Source organism: Ranitomeya imitator, chromosome 1, assembly GCF_032444005.1.
Source record: "Ranitomeya imitator isolate aRanImi1 chromosome 1, aRanImi1.pri, whole genome shotgun sequence".
Lineage (NCBI taxonomy): Eukaryota > Metazoa > Chordata > Amphibia > Anura > Dendrobatidae > Ranitomeya > Ranitomeya imitator.
In genome coordinates, this window is record NC_091282.1 from 127,501,627 (window position 1) to 127,526,895 (window position 25,269).

The following is a 25,269-nucleotide window of genomic DNA, read 5'->3' on the forward strand; positions in this document are numbered from 1 at the left end:
GGCTCCATAAGATGCTCATATAATGCTCAGTCATGCAGTTTATGTTGATCATTTACCTATATTGCTTCTGCAATAAAAAAAAAATTACATACTCACCTCTCATTGCTGCCCGGTGCAACTCAGCGTCGCCAGCTCTCTGCAGTGACTGTTCAGGCAGAGGGTGCGCACTAATCACGTCATCACACCCTATCACCTGAACGTCACAGCCAGAGGACGTGGAAGACATAGCACAGCGGTGGAACGGGGACAGGCAAATATCGCAAGTAGCGTTGGCCTGAGCAAGTGGCGGCACAGGCACCTGGCCCCCATAGCGCGCCGGTGTCCCCGCCTGCTCGGGACCCCGGCACTTGTCCCGATGCCAACGCCATCCGCCGGCCCTGTCAGCAGCCACTGGAATACTTACAGAGGTTATTGTACTGGTTATCAGGGCACTCTGCAGAGAGGACAGTATATATATCACCAGTCCCAGACAGGAATATATATATAAACCTCCGGTCCCTCACTGCCAGGATCCCCAATAACACCAGATTGGTATGCTGCCACCAGTTCCTCATTAGATACAAGGCCAGACCTCTAACAAGCTTATATCGGGTCAGAAACCAATCCCAGGTAGCGTATAAGTACTAGCCAGACCATTCCTTGTAATATGTGGATCCAGGGAAGCACTCAAGTCCACAGGTACTTTCTTAGTTTCTGGTCCATCTCCACGCGTGACGTGATGCAGATTACATGGCAGAATAATAACACTGGCTAAATGCATGTAGCTAGTTTTAATCCCTTTGCTCGCCCCCTTCCATATTTGCCACCGCCCCTCTGGGCCAACTTGAAATCTCCTCCCCTGACCTCCTAGCTGAAATAATTCCCAATATCTACGATGGGTCATAACTTCCTAGTGGGACAACCGACATCTCAACGGGTTCGATTTTGCTTGACCAATATGGAGAATCCAAACTTGGGTCAGCTAAGTGGTTCTGGAGATCCAGTCTCGATAGCTCACTATCTGAGACAGCTAAAGAATGAGGAGACCCAGGTGTGTGTGCGGAGGGCTTCCAGGATTCTGGTGGTATATTGGACTTAACCCTGAGATGCACGGTTCTCTCATAATTCATCTCTATGTCTTGGAGCCGCTCCAGCTAGGGCCTCCATTGATAGCTGATTGATAGCTGGCCGCCCTGCACAAAAGACAGCAGGGTCTCCCAGCTCTGTTCCTCCTCGCAATAATTAACATGCCTCTAATTCTCTGGCTATATTGCGAGATCCTGTACTTTTCAGGAATGGTGTAATTATCCCATGGGTGGGGGCCATAGTTCAGCAGCAGGGGGAGAGGGAGAAGTCTGGATAATATATTGAGCCTGAAATTAATAACTCAAAATGGTGTCTCCCTCCTCCCTCACAGTAGTGATGACCTTCCTGGACAAAACTATTGTGATTTTGCTATTTAAATGTATTTATTTATAATTTATAAATAAAGTAATTTATTTATAATGATATATCCTATAGTTTTTTTTTTACCCCTTTAATAAAGTTCCATAAAACATTGGTTGGAAATGTTAATATAATAATTGTATGATCAGAAAACCTTTGATGACTGTTAAAGTATGAACGTGACATGGTATGCAAATCAGATTTTTACTAAAAATATATTTTTGAATTAAACTTTTTATTTAATAATTGTATAAAAATATATTGAAATAAAATGGATCTCCCCCAGCTTTGGTGAAGGGGTTGTGCTTTAATTAGAATTTATGACATTTCTCTGCCAATGAACCTTTATTTGTCACAGCTGCCACAAAGCAAGCAAACTGTCAAAAAGTGTAGAAAGGTAATTTGCATTTATATTATGGCAGCCCTCAAGGAAGTGTCTAAGAGTTAATATTAAAGAATAATATCCATTTTTGACCTACTCAATACTTAGGTCTGATTTTTCTTTTCACCTTTTTTTTTTTAACAGCTGTGTGGGAAGGAGTTCAATCGTATGCACAATTTAATGGGCCACATGCATCTGCACTCAGACAGCAAACCCTTCAAATGTCTCTACTGCCCCAGCAAGTTCACGCTAAAGGGAAACCTGACTCGCCATATGAAGGTCAAACATGGTGTCACCGAAAGAGGCATCCACTCTCGAGGTAAAAAAAATAAACGGTATAAGTCATACTGCTAACTCTGTGACAGTGTTAGTGCACTTATACCAACATGTCTTCTTTATGGAATATGTAGCAGATTATTCACAGGGAACCTGTCCCCTGATTAATACTACAGAAACTACAGTCATCATGAATCAAAGCCTAGCTGCATCATGGCAGCCAGGTACATTTTTCCCTGAAGTGCCAAAATGTCATAGAAGATCTGCAACCATAACTTGAGATGAGGCTAGATTACAAGCCAACTTCGGATGGCTATTCTCAGCGCTACTAGAAAAGTAGAAGAAATCTGTCAATCACCTGTAGCAGCATCATTCTAGTCTTGTTTCCAGATATGATACCCAGCGGGGTCATCTAGTAAATATATTTTCTCTGAAACTCTGTAGCATTTCTGAGAAAAATATACCTTGCTGCAATTGCTGCATCATGAATCACTTGACAGGTTCCCTTTAAAGCACCACTCCAGTGTTTTTTTTTTTATTTCCACGCTGGAGTGGTGTCACTAATCTAAGTTTCATGCCCTTAGTAATATACTTATCAGCAGCCATCTTCATCAGTTATCGGAAACTGTTCAGTCAGTCTCCAGCAATTTGACAGATCACTCCAGTGTTTGCTGGAAGAACCGGAAGTCACAACTCAATGTAGGTTTATAAGAGCCAGAACAAGTCAGAACGGGGAGCTCATATACTTACACTGAGATCTTGTGACCGTTACCTCCAACTTCCAGTCAGAAGTTGTAGCCACAAAATGGTGCAATTGGACAGTAGCAATGCCAGGAACAACTGAAGACGACATCTGGTAAGTATAGTGTTAGGGCCAGGGACTGTATGTTAGTGCCACCACTCCAGTGCAAAAACAATCAATAGTTCTGGAGTGGTGCTTTAAGTGGTAAGTCACAGAGCAGCTGCAATGCCTGCTAACCTGGTAGATATGCTTTGTTATAACCATACATTTTGGATCCTTTCATTTTGGGCTGCAGTGTCATGTAGTCTACACTTTGATAAATAGTTCACCTTATGTTCTACTATGTAGACAGGAGGTCAGCCTCTAAGTTCCTGTGAACTACAAGATGACATCACCCTTCGAAATTGGACCTCAAATGGAAAGCTTAATGAGGGAGTTTGACATTCTACTGCCTTATAGAGAAAATCTCCATAATAATCAATTTCCTTCTTTCTCCAGGGTTTGCCCGGGTAAGAGCAAATCATTCTCGCTCAATTGTCCTTCGTAGTGTAGAGCAGAAAGAGCCCTTTGACTTATCCAGTAAAAGGAGAGATGAAGAATCAAATTATCATTCAGATGGAGAAATTGTAAAGAACAATTCTTTCCAGGATCAGGAAGAAGACAGATATAAAGTTAAGGACACATTTCAAAAAAACATCTATAAAGAGCCAACACATTGCTCTGAGGAACATCTAAGAAACTTCAAGGAGATGCCAAACAAGGACAATTGTGAGATTCTCCACAAAGAAAGCAATGCAGAAAGAATAAGTCACCAGCACAAAGAAGAAGAAGAAGGGAAAAGTGTGGACCTAGGCCACAAAGAGGGAAGTTTAGGAGGACTATCTCTTCCCTATTTCTTTTATATGAAGAACAGAAACACAGATGAGCAGTTAGTGGAATAAACCATAAATGGACAAAAGAGAAGTGACAACACACCTAAATATACAGTATAAAGTAACATTCATTGCAAAGAATCTGAACTTGGCAAACAGAGGTTCATATTATCTCACGGAAATTAAATACCATTGACTAGTCTGTCCAGCACTGTTTTATCATAGGTTGTAGTCATATTTCCATCAGCTTTGTGTTACTAGAACAATGTCATAATTGCACTTTTTTTTATATACGATAGGCCAAATATGTGACCATGCATGAACAGCCATTAACAGCCTGAAGTTCTACAGTATAATTTATAGCAAATATATTGTACTCCTGAGTGCATAATGATAATAATAAAAATTAAAAAATAAGTAGTAATAAAAAAAACAATGACTTAAAACTTATGGTGGTTTCTTTTTTATTTTATATTCTAAATATTGGGAAGATACCAGGAGGATCACTTAGAGAAGAGACATTTTCAAGTAATTCTTCTTGGCCAAATGTGAAAATGTCTGTCATTCAGAAGAAGCAGAATGCAGGTGGCATCTAACATTTGGTTCAGTAGCTAGAAAGAACCTATAAATTTCAGCTTACTCTACCAGATTGGGTAGTTTTTCAACAGTTTAAGAGTCAATGTGCACTGTGAACATCACACCATACATTGTAAAACATGAAGATGGCAGTGAGTTGTCTCCTTTATATCACATTTATGATTCTACTAGATGGTGGCCCGATTCTAACGCATCGGGTATTCTAGAATATGCATGTCCACGTAGTATATTGTCCAGCCACGTAGTATATTGCCCAGACACGTAGTATATTGCCCATCAACGTAGTATATTGCCCAGCGACGTAGTATATTGCCCAGTCACGTAGTATATTGCCCAGCCACGTAGTATATTGCCCAGTTACGTAGTATATTGCCCATTTACATAGTATATTGCCCAGCCACGTAGTATACAGCACAGAGCCACGTAGTATATTGCACAGCGACGTAGTAGATTGGCCAGCCACATAGTATACTGCCCAGCCACGTAGTATATTGCACAGCCACGTAGTATATTGCCCAGCCATGTAGTATACAGCACAGAGCCACGTAGTATATTGTCCAGTGACGTAGTATATTGCCCAGCCACATAGTATACAGCACAGAGCCACGTAATATATTGTCCAGCCACGTAGTATACAGCACAGAGCCACGTAGTATATTGCACAGCGACGTAGTATATTGCCCAGCCACGTAGTATACAGCACAGAGCCACGTAGTATATTGCACAGCGAGGTAGTATATTGTCCAGCCACGTAGTATATTGCCCAGCCACGTAGTATATTGTCCAGCCACGTAGTATATTGCCCATCAACGTAGTATATTGCCCAGCGACATAGTATATTGCCCAGTCACGTAGTATATTGCCCAGCCACGTAGTATATTGCCCAGTTACGTAGTATATTGCCCATTTACGTAGTATATTTCCCAGCCACGTAGTATACAGCACAGAGCCACGTAGTATATTGCACAGCGACGTAGTAGATTGGCCAGCCACGTAGTATATTGGCCAGCCACGTAGTATATTGCCCAGTTACGTAGTATATTGCCCAGCCACGTAGTATATTGCCCAGTTACGTAGTATATTGCCCATTTACATAGTATATTTCCCAGCCACGTAGTATACAGCACAGAGCCACGTAGTATATTGCACAGCGACGTAGTAGATTGGCCAGCCACGTAGTATATTGGCCAGCCATGTAGTATATTGCCCAGCCATGTAGTATACAGCACAGAGCCACGTAGTATATTGTCCAGTGACGTAGTATATTGCCCAGCCATGTAGTATACAGCACAGAGCCACGTAGTATATTGTCCAGTGACATAGTATATTGCCCAGCCACATAGTATACAGCACAGAGCCACGTAGTATATTGCACAGCGATGTAGTATATTGCCCAGCCACGTAGTATACAGCACAGAGCCACGTAGTATATTGCACAGCGAGGTAGTATATTGTCCAGCCACGTAGTATATTGCCCAGCCACATAGTATATTGCCCAGCCATGTAGTATACAGCACATAGCCACGTAGTATATTGTCCAGCCACGTTGTATACAGCACAGAGCCACGTAGTATATTGCACAGTGACGTAGTATATTGCCCAGCCACGTAGTATACAGCACAGAGCCACGTAGTATATTGCCCAGTGACGTAGTATATTGCCCAGCCACGTAAATACAGCACAGAGCCACGTAGTATATTGTCCAGCCACGTAGTATACAGCATAGAGCCACGTAGTATATTGCACAGCGACGTAGTATATTGCCCATCCTTGTAGTATACAGCACACAGCCACGTAGGATATTGCCCAGTGACGTACTATATTACCGAGGCACGTATGTCACAGGTTAAAAAAATAAAAAATAAACATACTCACCTAACAATCCGAGGGCCCCTTGTAGTTGAACATACTCACCATTCTGGTCGCTGCTCCTCAGCGTCCCGTCTCTCCGCTTCCTGGGATCCAACTGCGCTGTGTAGATGGGCGCGCGGGTGCCGCAATCTTGTGTTCCCAGGATGCTTTGCGAAATTACCCATATGACTTAGCGGTCTCGCGAGACCGCTAGGTCTTATGGGTAATTTTGCAAAGCATCGCTGGGAAAGGAAGATGGCGGCAGGCGCGAGCGGCTCAGCGGACAACGGAGGGTGAGTATAGCGGGTTTTTTGTTTTTGTACTATTTTTAACATTACTTTCTTTTACTATTGATGCCGCATAGGCAGCATCAATAGTAAAAGGTTGGGGACACACAGGGTTAATAGCGGCTGTAACGGAATGCGTTACCGCCGGCATTAACCCTGTGTTAGCGGTGACCGGAGGGGAGTAAGCAGCGGAGCGCCGGGGACACTGACTGCGGGGAGCGGAGCGCCGGGGACACTGACTGCGGGGAGCGGAGCGCCGGGGACACTGACTGCAGGGAGCAGAGCGCTGGAGATACTGACTGCGGGGAGCGGAGCGCCGGGGACACTTACTGCGGGGAGCGGAGCGCCGGGGACACTGATTGTGGGGAGCGGAGCGCCAGGGACACTGACTGCGGGGAGCAGGCGCCGGCCACTGACTGTGGGGAGTATAGAGCGGCCATTTTCTTCCGGACTGTGCCCGTCGCTGATTGGTCGTGGCTGTTTTGCGGCGACCAGTCAGCGACTTAGATTTCCATGATAGACAGAGGCCACGACCAATGAATATCCGTGACAGAAGGACAGACAGACAGACGGAAGTACCCCTTAGACAATTATGTGTATAGATTAATGCTAAATCATTTGCAAAATTCCAGTTTATTGCTAATGGATCGCCCCCAGACACAGGGCCACAGGTCACTCGGTACCGGTCCTTTCTGTCTCAGTTCTGGGGTTGTCACGGTGGCTGGACCCGGTCCGTGACCCTGCTAAGGGGCGTCCAATAAAAGGTGATAGGAGTCTGTCAAGGTTTCGTGATGCCACCTGTGGTGTTCGGTCAGGATGACCGACGCTGCTGTGGGGTCCGCTGGGGTGATGGAATGGCAGCTAGATGCCCACAGGTGAAGTATGTCCCCAGGGCTTCCCAGTGATGTAGATGGCGATGGTGTGAGGTGCAGACAATAACGAGGACACAAGGTTGCAGTCTCTTTACCTCTTTACTGAAGAGCACGGTTAACAGGGCTTTCCGAGACCGGCCGGTCCGATGGGCACATTCAAAGTTCCCTTTGCAGGTGGAAATCGTTGCCTACCACTAGCGCCTGTGTGTTGTAGTGCTACCCTGCTGAGCATTCGGAATAGTCCTCAAACTTCTGTTCTCGTTCGTTCGTTCTTTCTAGTTCTTTCTAATTCTTTCTCTCTCTCTTGTTCCAGATGTTACTAGTTTCTCGTCCCCCAGGTTTGTTATGGCTAGGACGCACCCGTATGACGGGAAGGCTCGGAGCTCTTCCGGGACCCTAGAGACGCTCCTCTCCATGTGTTGCCCCCTATGTCTTCGTAGGAAATTTAAGGTAGACAGCCAACCTATAATTAACTGTCCTGCGGAGTTTGAACAAAGGCTTAGAGTCAGTTACTCCCGCGGTGTTCCGGCCACCGGCTACGCGCCTCAGTAGGATGTTGCCTCGGTCTCACGGCACGACTCCTACTGGTTCTCCTTTGTGCTTGATCTCGTTTCTCACTGTTCCACAATATCCTTTCCTTCGTGTCTCTCTCTTAGGATACCGCCGCGGGGTGTGCAGGCGCGGTTCCGTTATGTTCTGCTCTGTTCGCTAGGCACCTGCCAGGTTCCCACTCCTGACAGGGACCCCCCTGTGTCTTCTCCCTGCAACACCCCCTGCCACGGGATGTTGCCTGAATCCAACCCAGTCAGCTTCTAACTAACTTCCTATCCAATCCCTGAGGAGTGGCCCAATAAATAAAGCCTTTTTCTCCCCCTAGTGGCCGGAGTGTGAAGTGTAATGTGTGCTGGTGATACCTGGTCAGTAGAATTCCTTCAGTGCCATCAGACGTACCGCTGCTCCCCTTAGCGGCAGGGTGTCATAATGCAACGACCAGATCTCTGGGGCGCTGCAAATATTTGCTGATAAACAATGAAAATTTGTATTTACTTATATATGTGATACCTGTCACTGTTTTTTATTAGGCCATTTGGGAATGTGCAATAATGATGGTTTACATAATGCTTACAACCAGAATTACACATGATATTATGCTGTATGCCTATGTAGCATGTGCGCCCTGATGATTTTATGTGCATGTTTTTTCCTTCTCCCCATGCTCCTGCACCTTTGTTATATTCAATAAAAAAAAAGTTTGTACTTTAAATAATTTTGGTATAATTGATCGTGGTTGTTTGGTCTTTATTATGCTTTAAGGTTAACGATTTATCCCCTCATTGTCCATGATACTTTCAGGCCATGCTCTATATTAATACCAATTTATGTTTTTGGTAAATGAGCAATAGTGTGGTTTCCATGAAGATGTTATTGTGTCTGGACATTGTGGATGTTTCCTGCACCCTGACTGGCTAGCCGCAATGTGCACACATAAAGTTAGAAACATTTTTTTTTACAAGCACGCCGCTCCTCTGAGCTCTCCCCACCCCCTCCCCTCATCAAACACGTGCCCCACACTCGTTTTACACTGCCAGTATCATTGACAAAAAATACTTTAGTGGCAATGCAAATATTTTCTTTTTTTCCTGATTTTATGAAAATTTGCCTGTGTTTCTGATCACAAATCCGAATGTGCCATATTTGTGGCGAATTTATGTTTGAACCTAAAGATGTGGATGCATCGGAGGCCTCTGGCCAGCAAGTAAGTGCAAAGCAAAGTTCACAGCACACTACATACAGCCTGGGACACTATTTGTGGGGTGACAGGGTGAGGAGAAGTAGCTGCTCGCCCACAGTTTCCAGCCTGGGCACCTTACAGCCTTACCATACTTAAGATGTCATTCACACATCCATGTGACATGTTGTAGTGCTGTCAGATTTTTTCTCGGACAGCACACTGATCCAAAGAGTTTCATTAAGTCATAAACATATTGGTTTTAAAAATAAGTGAACATTGATGTTAGAGGGGGCAATACACTGTATTAAGAAATGGGGTATGTGCAGGGGCGGATTATAATAGGGACAATCTGGGCGGTAGCCCAGGGCCCAATGGTGTGGGGGGACCCTGGGCTACCGCTCAGATTGCCCGCCGCCATCAGGGCATCACTGCCCTGACTGGGGTATGGGCCCGGTGGGCAGAGGGGGCCCGCATCGGGCCCCGTGTCATCTGCACACCGGGCCCCTACCGGCGCTGCAGCAGTTAAACGCTATTGATGTGCGGGCGCGCGCCCGCACGTCAATAGTTAACAGCCGCCAGCCAATCGGAGGCTGGCAGCTGACATCAGCTGCAGCGTGCATGTTGCCGGCGTCTGATGTCATTATCAGTCGCTGGCGAGTGCGCGCTTCAGCTGCGAGGAGAGAGCTTCGCCGAAGGAGCGCGGACAGGTGAGGAGAACTTTTTTCTTTTATTGTGAACGGCAATCCGAGGGGCCCTGGCCAGTATGTTGGACACTGGGGGCAGAGATGCTGGACACACTGGGGACAATATTCTGGACACACTGGGGGCAATATGCTGGACACACTGGGGGCAATATGCTGGACAAACTGGGGCAATATGCTGGACCCACTGGGGCAGGATGCTGGAGACACTGGGGCAGAATGCTGGACAAACTGGGGGCAATATATGGGACACACTTGGGGCAATATGCTGGAGACACTGGAGGCATTATGCTGGACACACGGGGGCAGGATGCTGGACACACTGGGGGCAGGATGCTGGACACACTGGGAGCAGAATGCTGGACACACTGGGGCAGGATGCTGGACACACTGGGGGCAGGATGCTGGACACACTGGTGGCAGAATGCTGGACACACTGGGGGGCAATATGCTGGACACACGGGGGGCAGGATTCTGGACACACTGGAGGCAGAGATGCTGGACATTGGGGGCAGAGATGCTGGACATTGGGGGCGGAGATGCTGGACACTGGGGGCAGAGATGCTGGACATTTGGGGCAGAGATACTGGACATTGGGGGCAGAGATGCTGGACACTGGGGGCAGAGATGCTGGACACACTGGGGGCAGGACTGGAGACAGATGGGGCAGGATTGGAGACATGGGCAGAATGTAGATACGGGCCATGATTGGAGACATGGGGCAGAATGAAAGAAATGGGGCAGGATTGGAGACAGATCGTGCAGGATCATGGGGCAGGATGGATACGATGGAGACTGATGGGGCAGGATGGGGAGATCATATGGGGTAGCACGGTGGCGCAGTGGTTAGCACTGCAGCCTTGCAGCACTGGAGTCCTGGGCTCTAATCCCACCTTGGACACCATCTGCAAGGAGTTTGAATGTTCTCCCCGTGTTTGTGTGGGTTTCCTCCGGGTACTCCAGTTTCCTCCCACATTCCAAAGACATACTGATAGGGAATTTAGATTGTGAGCCCCATCGGGGACAGTGATGATAATGTGTGCAAAACTGTAAAGCGCTGCAGAATATGTTAGCGCTATATAAAAATAAAGATTATTATTAATGGATACTCATGAGGGCAGGATGGGAGAACATATGGCTGGAGCCAGGAATGAGATACACTGGGCCAGGAAGGGGATATTATTATTACCATAGGGGCTAATTAAGGGATATTATTACTGCAGTGATGTATTTTTTTTATTTTTTGAGGACACTGTTTTAAATGGGGGTTGGTCCTGTTACTGTGTAGAGTGACACTATGTTGCCTCTTTTTCTTCATGTGGTGTAATGTAGAAGTTAGGAAAAATTAAGTAATGTGTTCTGAAAGCGGAGCTCGAGATAACTGTGTTATTTCCTGCAGAGACGAGTCCTGGCTGGATGAAGTGATGGCGGTCTGTGCTGGATGAAAGATGAAGGACTTCACCTAGAGACGTCACTGGTGAGTCAGTGTTACCTATACACTGACACTATACACTGTATACTATATACAGAGGTCCTGTGTACAATGTCACCGGTGATCACTGTATTACCTCTACACAGACACTGCATACCAAGTACAGATCTCCTGTGAATACTGGCACTTATGGTGATAGTATTGTGTTTTTTTGTGTTTTTTTCTTCCTAACTGAAGGGTAAATTGACTAGATCAATGGATGTTTGACAGGTTATAGCTTCACACAGCATTTTTCTGGAATAATCTGGTTCAGGTATATGATGACCCAATCGCATGACCCCGTCACATGACTGGGGGGCCCACAGTGTCTGAACAGCCCTGGGCCCTGGCTACCCTTAATCCACCCCTGGGTATGTGAGCTTTTGATCAGGGTCATTTGGATGTTTTGGGTTGTCATTATGATTTAAAAAGAGAAAACAGTAGTTTGACTATAAATGGCTTCACCCAAACCCTAACCATAAGTGGGGAAAACGTTTTGGTGTTATCATTCACATTCTATGAAAAAAGGCCAAGAAAGCAAAAATTATGCCGGGGTTTGCAATCTTTTGAGCACAACTCTCTATCTTTCTATCTATCTATCTATCTATCTATCTATCTATCTATCTACCATCATCATCATCATATTTATTACCAGATGCGTGTGATGGAGGACTAATGTATAACACTGGGGAACACAATTATTTAAGAGTTAGGTCAGACAACTGTTCTTAATTAATTAATTTTTGGATGCTGAATCCAGAAATGATCTCAGTTTTTCTCTATCACGTCAAGTTTTTGAACTATAGGATTTTTGTCTTCTCAAAACTATGTAAACTACTGTACCTAAAAAGTGTTTTTTGTTATTAAATAGTACAAATATGAACAAAAAATGAAATATATAAGAAATAGGCATGACAAAGTTGTGACTACTCTTACAAGTTGCCACGTAGCTCTATATGAGTCGAATTGTAATCAGATAACAAGTCTTATTACAGATATCAGTGCAATTGTGCTTCTCTGGCAGGTAAGTTGTGTAGGAAAAACTTGACGTGATAGAAAAAAACTGACTACATTTTTGGAATCAGCATGCCAATTTTAGTATAAATCAGCTCAAAAACCCAACTCAACAGAAATTTTTTTTCAAATTGTTCCCCTGTGTAATGTAGGTGACATAAGTGCCATCAATGGAATATAATTTACACTGGTATCTGTATGTTAGGGCCCTGACTACCATCTTTAACCACTTACCGACATATGATGTACTGGCTATGAGCCTTCCTTAAAGGGAATCTGTCACCTACTTTTTCGTATATAAGCTTCGGCCACCACCATCAAGGGCTTATCTACAGCATTCTGTGCAGGCGTACTTTATCTGCCCTGTTGAGGGCAGAGCAAAGTACTACAGTGCGCAGGCGCCGGGAAAGGTCCGAGAAGCCCAGCGCCTGCGCACTGCGGTACTTTACGCTGCCCTCAACAGGGCAAATCAGTACACCTGAGCAGGAGCGGTGACAGAAGCAAGGAGGGGGACGTCATCACATGAAGATGGGAGGCGCTGGACCCAGACCTGCGACGCTTGTTTTTCTTATCTTTCAGGTTACATCGGGGGCTTATCTACACCATTACAGAATGCTTCTATACGAAAAAGTAGTTGACAGATTGCCTTTAAGCCATTATCTGCCCCCTAACAGCTGTGGATAGAATGAAGCTCTGTTCGTGGCTCTTAGGCCTCTTTCACACATCCGGTTTTTAGAATCAGTCACAATCCATCGTTTTTCGAAAAAAAACGGATCCAACAACTGTTGCTGCTGGATCTGTTTTTTCTCATAGACTTGTATTAGCGACGGATGGCCTTCTGTTCCGTCGTAAAGTCGTCCGTCGGACGGAGACAACATACATACTAATGTTTTTTGTGTACGTCTCTCTCTCTCTCTCTCTCCTTGGATGATTGTACGTTCAATTCCACTAAAGGGACTAGCAAATACAGTGAACGGTACAAAACAAAGGTTCCAAAAAGTATGAAAAAAAACAAAAAAAAGTTCAACCCATCCCCCTTTTCTCTTATTAAAAATTAAGAAATAGAAAATAAATATGCACATATTTTATGTCACTGCGTTTGTAAAAATCTGATCTATCAGAATGAAAAATAAAACAAAAACTATGCAGGTTTGGTATTTCCATAATCGTATGGTTTTCCTGAGGAAAAGTCGGTGGACTCTGAAACGTGCTGACAATAAAACTGCAATTTAATCTATTACTTCTCGTGTCATAACTCCAGCATAAACACTTCCAATGTGGTTACCTTATTTGATATTTTATTTAAGCTGCTGCATCTGGTCTTAAGGCTCTTTAGGTGCTGTGTTTCTTTACAATATTTTTTTTTTTGGCCAATTGAGCTCTTAGGAGAGAACTTGTCCCCATATTATGCTAACAAAGAACTTAGGTAATGAAAACTGTGAGTTAATGAAGTTGAATAGGATTGAAGATACGATCTGTGTTCGTGTCTGGAAGGTTTTGGAACACGTTCACCTCTGCTTCATTCTCTCTCTCTTCCTGTTTTCCACTTCAATATCTGTGTACGATTGTTATCAATTCAATTGAAAACTTCCACTTTCCCCTTTTCAGTTCCTTGTTGGCCTTTTATTCTCTGCTGAATTTCTCCTTTCTTTTTGCTGTGTGGTTTGAGTCGTCTTGTGGGATTCTTATGTTCAGGTTGTTAGTCTACAGATGGCTGTATTCTCATTGTGACTAACCGTGAAGGTTTACAGTACGTTATCATAGAGGCATTTATTGATCAAAACTCTAGATTTGGCTGTGACGCAGTACCAGACCCATGCCAGCAACAACAGTGGCGCTGTTTCTGGAAATATAACAACTTCTATAACTATTTCAGGCAGCTTTGTGGTTTATAGCCTTTTAAAATTGTGTTCCGCTGCCAAGAGTCTGACACCAACATGTTACCCTGCCGGCTCGCTTCAGCTCCTATATCAGATAAGATGATGTTAGTGGTACAAGTGATTTGTGTCTGTCTGAGTATGCCTGCTGTCTTTAGATATGAGTGAATTGAACCATAATCAGTTGAATTTGTTATGAATTTCCCAACATTTCAAATTTTGGAAAAGCAAGACGTTTTACTCCTCTGCCCTTGGCCCTCACCTAAATCTTTACGCCGCTTCCACCTCAGTTTCTCGCTGCCCTGTGGAATACATGGGTTCTTCCAGCGCTGAGGCAAGTTATGGACCTCACATGGTCACATAAGGGCCAATGCACATCATTGACAGAGGGTAATACATTTCTCTTCATTGCAATCAGGGAATTTTAAATTCACACAGCGTTTATTAGGATCAAATTGACTCTGCCAGCAGAAGGAAGCAAAGTAAACAATTTTTTGGAGATTGTCTAATCTAAAGTGTTCCTTATTGACGTTACCTTCATTGCCGCCTCTTGCTTTTTTTCACAACACATGAATGACCTAATTTCGCACATGCATTACCATTACTGTGGAGGTTATAGCGGCACATCAATGATGACAACACAACCAATGACCCCACATTGTATACTGGCCCTCACACTTTATTAGGGCCCTGCACAGTAGTCCCAACACTATATGGTGGCCCACACACAAGGGTGGTATTCAAATTTTTAACAACAGGTTCCCTGTTTGTGTTTAGAAACCATGCCCATTATGAAAGACACACCCATTTTCACGCACACTTTCCTCAACCACAAAATACAGGAGCTAAGGCTATGTGCACACGTTGCAGATTTGCCTGCAGATTTTTCTGCACTAATTCCGCAGCTCTTGGCAGAAAATGCAAGTGCGTTTTTTGCACGTTTTTTGATGCGTTTTGAAAGCTAAATAAAGATGTATTATTGAACAAAAAAAAAAGATTTGTGATGTCATGTCTTGTCCAACCTCCTCTTTTACATTTGTCCAACCCACACTCCATTACACACATAGACAGACAGACGGATAGACGGATGGATAGATGGATGGATAGATAGATAGAGATTTTTTGCTGGATCCGTAAAAAAAACGGTTTCCGGCGGACGGAGAAAACGTACAGAGGAAAGTTTTTTCTGTCCGACGAAAAAACGCGCAGCGACGGATCCGGCAAAAAATGTATGAAACTGCAGTTTCCTCGCATCAAATTATCCGTATGGCGAGATTTTCTCGCTGGCTTGCAAAACAGACATAAAATGGATCCATGGCCTCAAATATTAGTAAAAACATATATACAGTCAAAATATATATATATATATATATATATATATATATCAGTGAGACACATATATATACATATATTTATATTTCATATAGCGCTAGATAGCAGAAAAGCCGGTAATTCCATTGCCGGCTTTTGCTATCTCCTTCCCAAACCCAACAGGATATGAGACATGGTTTACATACAGTAAACCATTTCATATCCCTTATTTTTTTACATATTCCTGACTACTAATGTAAGAAATGTCTTTGTGTAAAATTTGGTGGCTCTAGCTGGTAAAATAATGGGTTAAATCACGGAAAAAATTGGCGTGGGCTCTCGCGCAATTTTCTCTGCCAGAGTGGTACAGCCAGTGACTGAGGGCAGATATTAATAGCCTAGAGAGGGACCATGGTTATTTGCCCCCCCTGGCTAAAAACATCTGCCCCAGCCACCCCAGAAAAGGCACATCTGGAAGATACGCCTATTCTGGCACTTGGCCACTCTCTTCCCACTCCCCTGTAGCGGTGGGATATGGGGTAATGAAGGGTTAATGCCACCTTGCTATTGTAAGGTGACATTAAGCCTGGTTAATAATGGAGATGTGTCAATAAGACACCTATCCATTTTTAATCCTATGTTCATAAAGGGTTAAAAAAAGCACACACATTAGGAAAAAAGAATTTTAATGAAACAAATACACATGGTGTTGTAATAGTTTATTATACTCTCAATCCAATTGAAGACCCTTGTCACCAGAAACAAAGTTAAGATAAAAAAATCAACAATATCCCATACCTTCTGTCGTTCAGTCTTGTCCCATGCTGTAAATCCATCTGAGGCCGGTTTCACACGTCAGTGGCTCCGGTACGTGAGGTGACAGTTTCCTCACGTACCGGAGCCACTGTGATTAAAATAGTCACCTAGCTTCCGGATCCCTCGCAGCGTCCTGTCCTGGCCGCACCTTGTACTGTATGAGCGGTCACGTGGGGCCGCTGATTACAATCATGAATATGCGGCTCCACCTCCCAAAGGGGTGGAGCCACATATTCATTACTGTAAATGAGCGGCCCCACGTGACCGCTCATACAGTACAAGGTGTGGCCAGGAGAGGACGCTGCGAGAGGTGCTGCGCCCCCTGCTGGTATAAACTTATACGAACTCTAGCATGAGAAAATATTCAGAAAAATTCCCACGCTCGAGTTCATATAAGTTTATTAAAGGAGCAGGGGGCGCAGCACCGCAAATCTAGGTAGCTACATTCCCCTGCTTTCCATTCATTGAACAGCTGACATGTGCCCGCAATAGTGGTGAGTGGAATCGTGAGCCACCCGCCGCTATTAACTAGTTAAATGCCGCTGTCAAACGCTGACAGCAGCATTTAACGTGCGCTTCCGGTCATCAGGCCGGAAATACACGCACCGCTGACCCCCGTCACGTGAACGGGGGTCAGCGGTGCATTGGCATAACAACCAGAGGTCTCCTGAAAACCTCTATGGTTGTTGATGCCGGCTTGCTGTGAGTGCCACCCTGTGTGACATTATACTTTGTAAGGGTCTTAATGGTGGGCATTATTATGTAGGGTAGTAAGAGGAGCTTATTTGTGTACCACACAGCAGTTGCAGTAATAGGGACACATACAGCAGCAGCGGCTGATCATTAGGGTGGCAGCGGCTCAACATTGGGGGGACAGCAGTATAAGGCTACTTTCACACTAGCGTTGTTTTCAATACGTCGCAACGCGTCGTTTAGGGGGAAAAACGCATCCTGCAAAGTTGTTTGCAGGATGCGTTTTTGCCCCATAGAGTAACATTACCGACGCATTGCGACGTATTGACACACGTCGCAACCGTCGTGGCGGACCGCTGGGAGCAAAATGTAACGTTTTTTGCTGCCAACGGACCGCTTTATCTGACCGCGCATGCGCGGCCGGAACTCCGCCCCCACCTCCCCGCACCTCACAATGGGGCAGTGGATGCGCCAGAGAAATGCATCCGCTGCACCCGTTGTGCGGCGCAACAAACGCTAGCGTCGGAATCTCGGCCCGAAGCAATGCGACGGGCCGAGTCCGACGCTAGTGTGAAAGTAGCCTTAGCAGTTTGTGCAGATTTTAAATAGATAGTAGATGGGGACAGGGCTGGAAATGTGAGAAGTCAAATTTGTCTTTGTTATAATCTCTGCAGATGTGTCCTGGCTGGAAGAAGTTATGTTAGTCTGGGCCAGATTGAAAAGATGAGGAAATTGAACGACTCCATCAGAAAGAACGTCATCTGTAAGTCACTATATATAACTGTGCTGTAATCTCACATATGATCTGGAGGACTTGTATCACCATATGGCAGTAAAAACAGGATTGGTCTTTGTAAATAAATGTATTTTCAGTAACACCATGGTCACCTGCTGAAGTTCTCCTGTACCCACAATTACCATGCACCACAGTAGTTGTAATCAGGGTTACATGGTAAGGGGCTCAGTCAGAAGTTTCGCACCCCTCTGAGATGAACACCTAGTTATGTCTCTGGCTCAGAGGGTGTCCTGATGTTTTGCTATTAAATATCTGAACCTTTGTTCTTTTGTTTCCCTGCCCCCAGAAACTGCTTTGGCATGTCCCATGGCTTCCTATGTCCCACAAGGAGGCAACCAAGTAAGGCTATGTACACACGTTCAGGATTTTTCATGGTTTTTTTTCGCAGTTTTTCGGTATAAAACCGGGAAAAAAATGCTTACATTAAGCATCCTATTATTAGAATGCAATCTGCAATTTTTGTGCACATGTTGCGTTTTTTTTCCACGGCAGAATCGCATTCCAGAAAAAAACACAGCATGTTCATTCCTTGTGCGGAATCGTGGGGATTCCGCACACATAGGAATGCATTGATCCGCTTACTTTCCGCATGTGGCTATGCCCACCATACGGGAAGTAAGCGGATCATGTGCGGTTGGTACCCAGGGTGGTGGAGAGGAGACTCCTCCAGGCTCTGGGAACCATATAGTTGTTAAAAAGAATTAGGCTGCCGTCACACTAGCAGTATTTGGTCAGTATTTTACATCAGTATTTGTAAGCCAAAACCAGGAGTGGGTGATATATACAGAAGTGGTGAATATGTTTCTATTATACTTTTCCTCTAACTGTTCCACTCCTGGTTTTGCCTTACAAATACTGATGTAAAATACTGACCAAATACTGCTAGTGTGACGGCAGCCTTAAAATAATAAATCATGATACTCTCACCATCCGGCGACCCTCGCGATGCTCGCGTTTCCAGTGATGCTTTGCGGCAATGACCTGTGATGATGTGGGTCTCGCGAGATGTACGTCATCTGAGGTCATTGCTGCTAGGCATTTTTGGGAACGCAAGCATCGCGAGGAGCGGGAAGACTGCCGGGGACGCCGGAAGGTGAGAATATCACGATTTTCTTTTTATTATTTTTAACATTATAATCTTTTTACTATTGATGCTGCATAGGCAGCATCAATAGCAAAAAGTTGGTCACACCTGTCAAACACTATGCTTGACAAGTGTGACCAACCTGTCAATCAGTTTTCCAAGCAATGCTACAGATCGCTTGGAAAACGCTAGCATTCTGCAAGCTAATTACGCTTGTAAAATGCTAGTGTTTAGTGGGAAAACGCATGCCATTTCAGCATGCATTTTACCCGCAGCACAGTTGCGGAATTGCCGCTAAAATTTCCGCTGCAATTCCAGACGTGTGCACATAGCCTAAAGAAGAACTTTAGGCAGTCACTGTAAAATCTTTCTCGAAGCCTTCATTGGGGGACACAGTTCCCTCCCTTTTTTCACCTTTGACTGCAGGTTGTGGTTAGTCTCTGTTTTGGGGGCTTTTATTCTAATTACTTCTGCTGCTCTCTTACTAAGGCTGCCGTCAGACTAGCAGTATTTGGAAAGTATTTTACATCAGTATTTGTAAGTAGTGTTGAGCGATACCTTCCGATATTTGAAAGTATCGGTATCGGATTGTATCGGCCGATATCCGAAAAATATCGGATATCGCCGATACCGATACCCGATACCAATACAAGTCAATGGGACACAAATATCGGAAGTGATCCTGGAATGGTTCCCAGGGTCTGGAGGAGAGGAAACTCTCCTTCAGGCCCTGGGATCCATATTCATGTAAAAAATAAAGAATAAAAATAAAAAATATGGATATACTCACCCCTCCGACGAACCCTGGCTGTCACCACTGCAAGTGTCTGCCTCCGTTCCTAAGAATGCAGGGTGAAGGACCTTCGATGACGTCGCGGCTTGTGATTGGCCGCGTGACCGCTCATTTGACCGCTCACGCGACCAATCACAAGCCGCGACGTCATCGCAGGTCCTTCACTCGCTCATTCTTAGGAAAGGAGGCTGCTGGTTGCAGCGGTTACAACCAGGGCGCGTCCGAGGGTGAGTATATCCATATTTTTTATTCTTTATTTTACACATGAATATTCATCCCGATCCCGATATCGCAAAAATATCGGAACTCGGTATCGGAATTCCGATACCGCAATATCGGCCGATACCCGATACTTGCGGTATCGGAATGCTCAACACTATTTGTAAGCCAAAACCAGGAGTGGGTGATAAATGCAGAAGTGGTGAATATGTTTCTATTATACTTTTCCTCTAATTGTTCCACTCCTGGTTTTGGCTTACAAATACTGATGTAAAATACTGACCAAATACTGCTAGTGTGACGGCAGCCTAACTGAATAGCTTGGTGCCAGTAGGTGAGTGAGTGACCTGTCAGCAGTCTTCATTATGAATACCTAAGCAGAGCACCACATAAAGACCCCCACAGGCCGCCCTGGAGCATGGGCATATCATTAACTCAAAACTGAAAATAAAGATTAAACAACAACCCTTCCCTGCAAGCTAAGGCTACTTTCACACTAGCATCGTACGACGCACGTCGCAATGCGTCGTTTTGCGGAAAAAGTTGTCTGCAGGATGCGTTTTTTCTCCATAGGCTTGTATTAGCGACGCATTGCCACACGTCGCAACTGTCGTGTGACGGTTGCGCCATGTTGTGGCGGACCATCGGCACCAAAAAACATTGCATGTAACGTTTTTTGGTGAGTTGTGTCTTGGTGCGTTGTGTCTACCATTTCCGACCGCGCATGCGCGGCCGGAACTCCGCCCCCTCCTCCCCGGAGCTCACAATGGGGCAGCGGATGCGTTGTAAAACTGCATCCACTGCCCCTGTTTTGCTGCGCTTTCACAGCATGCGTCGGTACGTCGCCACGACGCATTGCGTTGTGCGTCGTACGACGCTAGTGTGAAAGTAGCTTTAGTCAAGCTTTGCCTTCCTTTGATTTACTTAGGTGTGGATTGCATATGTCTTTGATTCTGCCACGGAAATGTACTAAGAATGCATGTGTGTTTTTTACCTGCACAATTTCCTCACCTAATGCAAGTCTATGGGGAAGATCCACACATAAAACTCAACGTACCCCACAAGAGAAATTGAAATGCTGCATATTTGAAACACTCACCACAGGTCAGTTTATGCAGTGTTAAAAGGAAGCACAGTTGGCATGAGGTTTCTATAAAGGTTCCTTCACACTGAACAACGATAACGATAGCGATCCGTGACGTTGCAGCGTCCTGGATAGCGATATCGTTGTGTTTGACACGCAGCAGCGATCTGGATCCTGCTGTGACATCGCTGGTTGGAGCTAGAAGGCCAGCATCTTATTTCGTCGCTGGATCACCTGCTGTCATCGCTGGATCGGCGTGTGTGACGCCGATCCAGCGATGTCTTCACTTGTAACCAGGGTAAACATCGGGTTACTAAGCGCAGGGCCGCGCTTAGTAACCTGATGTTTACCCGGTTACCATTGTAAAAGTTAAAAAAAACAAACAGTACATACTTACATTCCGGTGTCTGTCCCCCGGCGTCAGCTTCCCTGCACTGTGTCAGCGCCGGCTGGCCGTAAAGCAGAGCGGTGACGTAACCCGATGTTTACCCTGGTTACCCGGGGACTTCGGCATCGTTGGTCGCTGGAGAGCTGTCTGTGTGACAGCTCTCCAGCGACCACACAACGACCTAAACAGCGATGCTGCATCGATCGGCATCGTTGTCTATATCGCTGCAGCGTCGCTAAATGTACCTTAAATCCCATCCACTTTGCAGGAACTACTGCGATTTTGATGCAGCAAAAATACACAGTCTCAAAAACTCACCAAAAGCTTATCGTGGGAACGTGGCCTTACCAGTCCCACCCTGGGACAAAGTAAAAAAGTAAAAAAAAAATATTTACATGTGTAAAAAAAAAAAACCTAAATAAATTATAAAAAAATATTGTTCCAATAAATACATTTCTTTATGTAAATAAAAAAAAATCAATAAAAGTACACATATTTAGTATCACCGTGTCCGTAACGACCCGACCTATAAAGCTGTTCCACTAGTTAATAACTTCAGTGAACACTGTAAAAAAAGCGAGGCAAAAAAACAATGCTTTATCATCATACCGCCAACCAAAAAGTGTAATAACACTCGATCAAAAAGACTGATATAAATAAACATGGTACTGCTGAAAACATAATCTTGTCTCGCAAAAACGAACCACAATACAGCATCATCAGCGAAAAAATAAAAAAGTTGTAGCCCTCAGAATAAAGCGATGCAAACATAATAATCTTTTCTATAAAATAGTTTTTATTGTATAAAAGCGCCAAAACAAAAAAATTATATAAATGAGGTATCGCTGTAATCGTACCGACCTGAAGAATAAAACTGCTTTATAAATTTTACCAAACGCAGAACGGTATAAACGCCCCCCCAAAAGAAATTCACGAATTGCTGTTTTTTGGTCATTCTGCCTAACAATGTGATGTGCCCGAAAATGGTACCAATAAAAACGTCAACTCGTCCTGCAAAAAACAAGACCTCACATGACTCTGTGTACCAAAATATGGAAAAATTATAGCTCTCAGAATGTGGTAACGCAAAAAATATTTTTTGCAATAAAAAGCGTCTTTTAGTGTGTGACAGCTGCCAAACATAAAAACCCGCTACAAAAACCCGCTATAAATAGTAAATCAAATCCCCCTTCATCACCGCCTTAGTTAGGGAAAAATAATAAAATAAAAAAAGTATTTATTTCCATTTTCCCATTAGGGTTAGAGATGGGGCTAAATTTAGGGTTGGGGCTAAAGTTAGAGTTAGGGTTGGGGCTAAAGTTAGAGTTGGGGCTAAAGTTAGAGTTGGGGCAAAAGTTAGGGTTGGTTCTAAAGTTAGGTTTAGGGCTAAAGTTAGGGTTAGGACCCGTCAAAGCGCATTTTGCGCGAAACAGCCGTCGTCCACCTTTCATCCCCGCACCCTCCTGTACGCCTGATGTATTACAAGGACATGTAACAACATTTTAACGTTGGTCCAATAAAGAGCACGATTCCACAAGCAGAAAAGAGTGAGTGCCGCATTTCTTATTATTATTATTTAATGTACATTAAGCTATATGCTATAATTGCTGAGCACCTCAGACCCTGGGATTTCGTGCGGGCTGCCAATCGGACTCACGTAGATCCAAGTCCTGAAAGTGTACTCCTCTGGTGCCGTTCATTTCAAATCCTTTTTCTTTGCTTCTAAAGTTAGGGTTAGGGTTGGTGCTAAAGTTAGGATTGGGGCTAAAGTTAGGGTTGGGCCTAGAGTTGGGGTTAGGGTTTGGATTAAGTTTATGTTTGGCTTAGGGGCGTATCAGGGTTAGGGGTATGGTTAGGGTTGGGATTAGGGTTAGGGGTGTGTTGGGGTTAAGGGTGTGGTTAGGGTTGGGATTAGGATTAGGAGTGTGTTGGAGTTAGTGTTGGAGTTAGTGTTGGAGTTAGAATTGGGAGGTTTCCACTGTTTAGGCACACCAGGGGCTCTGCAAACGCAACATGACGTCCAATCTCAATTCCATCCAGTTCTGAGTTGAAAAAGTAAAACGGTGCTCCTTACATTCCGAGCTCTGCCGTGCACCCAAACAGTGGTTTACCCCCACATATGGGGTATCAGCATACTCAGGACAAACTGGACAACAACTTTTGGGGTCCAATTTCTCCTGTGTCCCCTTGGGAAAATACAAAACTGGGGGATAAAAAATCATTTTTGTGGAAAAAAAAGATTTTTTATTTTCTCAGCTCTGCGTTATAAACTTTAGTGAAACACTTGGGGGTTCAAAGTTCTCACAACACATCTAGATAAGTTCCTTGGGGAGTCTAGTTTCCAATATGGGGTCACTTGTGGGGGGTTTCTACTGTTTAGGTATATCAGGGGCTCTGCAAACGCAACATGACGCCCGCAGACCATTCCATCAAAGTCTGCATTCCAAAACGCCACTTCTTCCCTTCCAAGCTCTGCCATGTGCCCAAACAGTAGTTTTTCCCCACATATCGGGTATCAGCGTACTCCGGACAAATTGGACAACAACTTTTGGGGTCCAATTTCTCCAGATACCCTTGGGAAAATCAAAATTGGGGGCTAAAAGATCATTTTTGTGGAAAAAAAATGATTTTCTAATTTTCACGGCTCTACATTATAAACTTCTGTGAAGCACTTGGGGGTCCAAAGTGCTCACCACACATCTAGATAAGTTCCTTAGGGGGTCTACTTTCCAAATTGGTGTCACGTTTGGGGGTTTCCACTGTTTAGGCACACCGAGGCTCTCCAAACGAGACATGGCATCCCATCTCAATTCCAGCCAATTTTGCATTGAAAAGTCAAATGGTGCTCCTTCCCTTCTGAGCTCTGCCATGCGCCCAAACAGTGGCTTACCCCCACATATGGGGTATCGGCGTACTCAGGACAAATTGTACAACAACTCGTGGGGTCTAATTTGATACCCTAGGTAAAATAAAACAAATTGGATCTGAAGTAAATTTTTTGTGAAAAAAAGTTAAATGTTCATTTTTTTTAAACATTCCAAAAATTCCTGTGAAGCACCTGAAGGGTTAATAAACTTCTTGAATGTGATTTTGAGCACCTTGAGGGGTGCAGTTTTTAGAATGGTGTCACACTTGGGTATTTTCTATCATATAGACCACTCAAAGTGACTTCAAATGAGATGTGGTCACTAAAAAAAATGGTGTTGTAAAAATGAGAAATTGCTGGTCAAATTTTAACCCTTATAACTCCCTAACAAAAAAAAATGTTGGTTCCAAAATTGTGCAAAGTAGACATGTGGGAAATGTTACTTATTAAGTATTTTGTGTAACATATTTCTGTGATTTAAGGGCATAAAAATTCAAAGTTGGAAAATTGCTAAATTTTCAAAATTTTTTGCCAAATTTCCGTTTTTTCACAAATAAACTCAAGTAATGTCAAGGAAATTTTACCACTAGCATGAAGTACAGCAGGGGTGTCAAACTGCATTCCTCGAGGGCCTCAAACCATGCGTGTTTTCAAGATTTCCTTAGCATTGCACAAGGTGCTAGAATCATTCTCTGCAGGTGATTAAATTATCACCTGTGCAATGCAAGGAAATCCTGAAAACATGACCTGTTTGCAGCCCTCGAGGAATGCAGTTTGACACCCCTGAAGTACAGTATGTCATGAGAAAACAATGTCAGAATCACCAGTATCCATGCAAGCGTTCCAGTGTTATAACCTCTTAAAGGGACAGTGGTCAGAGTTGTAAAAACTGGCCCGGTCATTAATGTGCAAACCACCCTTGGGGGCAAAGGGGTTAAGGGGGTGCTTGGTCATCGTCTCCTTGGTTAATCCACCCACGGACGATATTTATAGATGTGTGGAAGGCCGTCATAAGTCCAATATTGCTTTGTTCGGTCATTCTTCCCATGTGTTGTGGGGTAGATTGGGTGTGATACATGTGGGGTAGTTTGGGTGTGATCTGGAGGCCAGCTGTTATTTT

At 44.3% G+C, this 25,269-nt stretch overlaps 1 protein-coding gene across 1 annotated transcript in view; it reads left to right on the forward strand.

Annotated features, from left to right (window-relative positions):
• Positions 1-4,092, forward strand: part of ZNF366 (zinc finger protein 366) — a 91,633-nt gene extending 87,541 nt beyond the window's left edge. Inside the window, exons 4-5 of the mRNA XM_069745372.1 lie at positions 1,952-2,126; positions 3,324-4,092. Of these exons, the coding sequence (XP_069601473.1) occupies positions 1,952-2,126; positions 3,324-3,766 (618 nt within the window). The 3' untranslated portion in view covers positions 3,767-4,092. The remainder of the gene's footprint in view (positions 1-1,951; positions 2,127-3,323) is intronic.
• Positions 4,093-25,269: the final 21,177 nt, after the last annotated feature.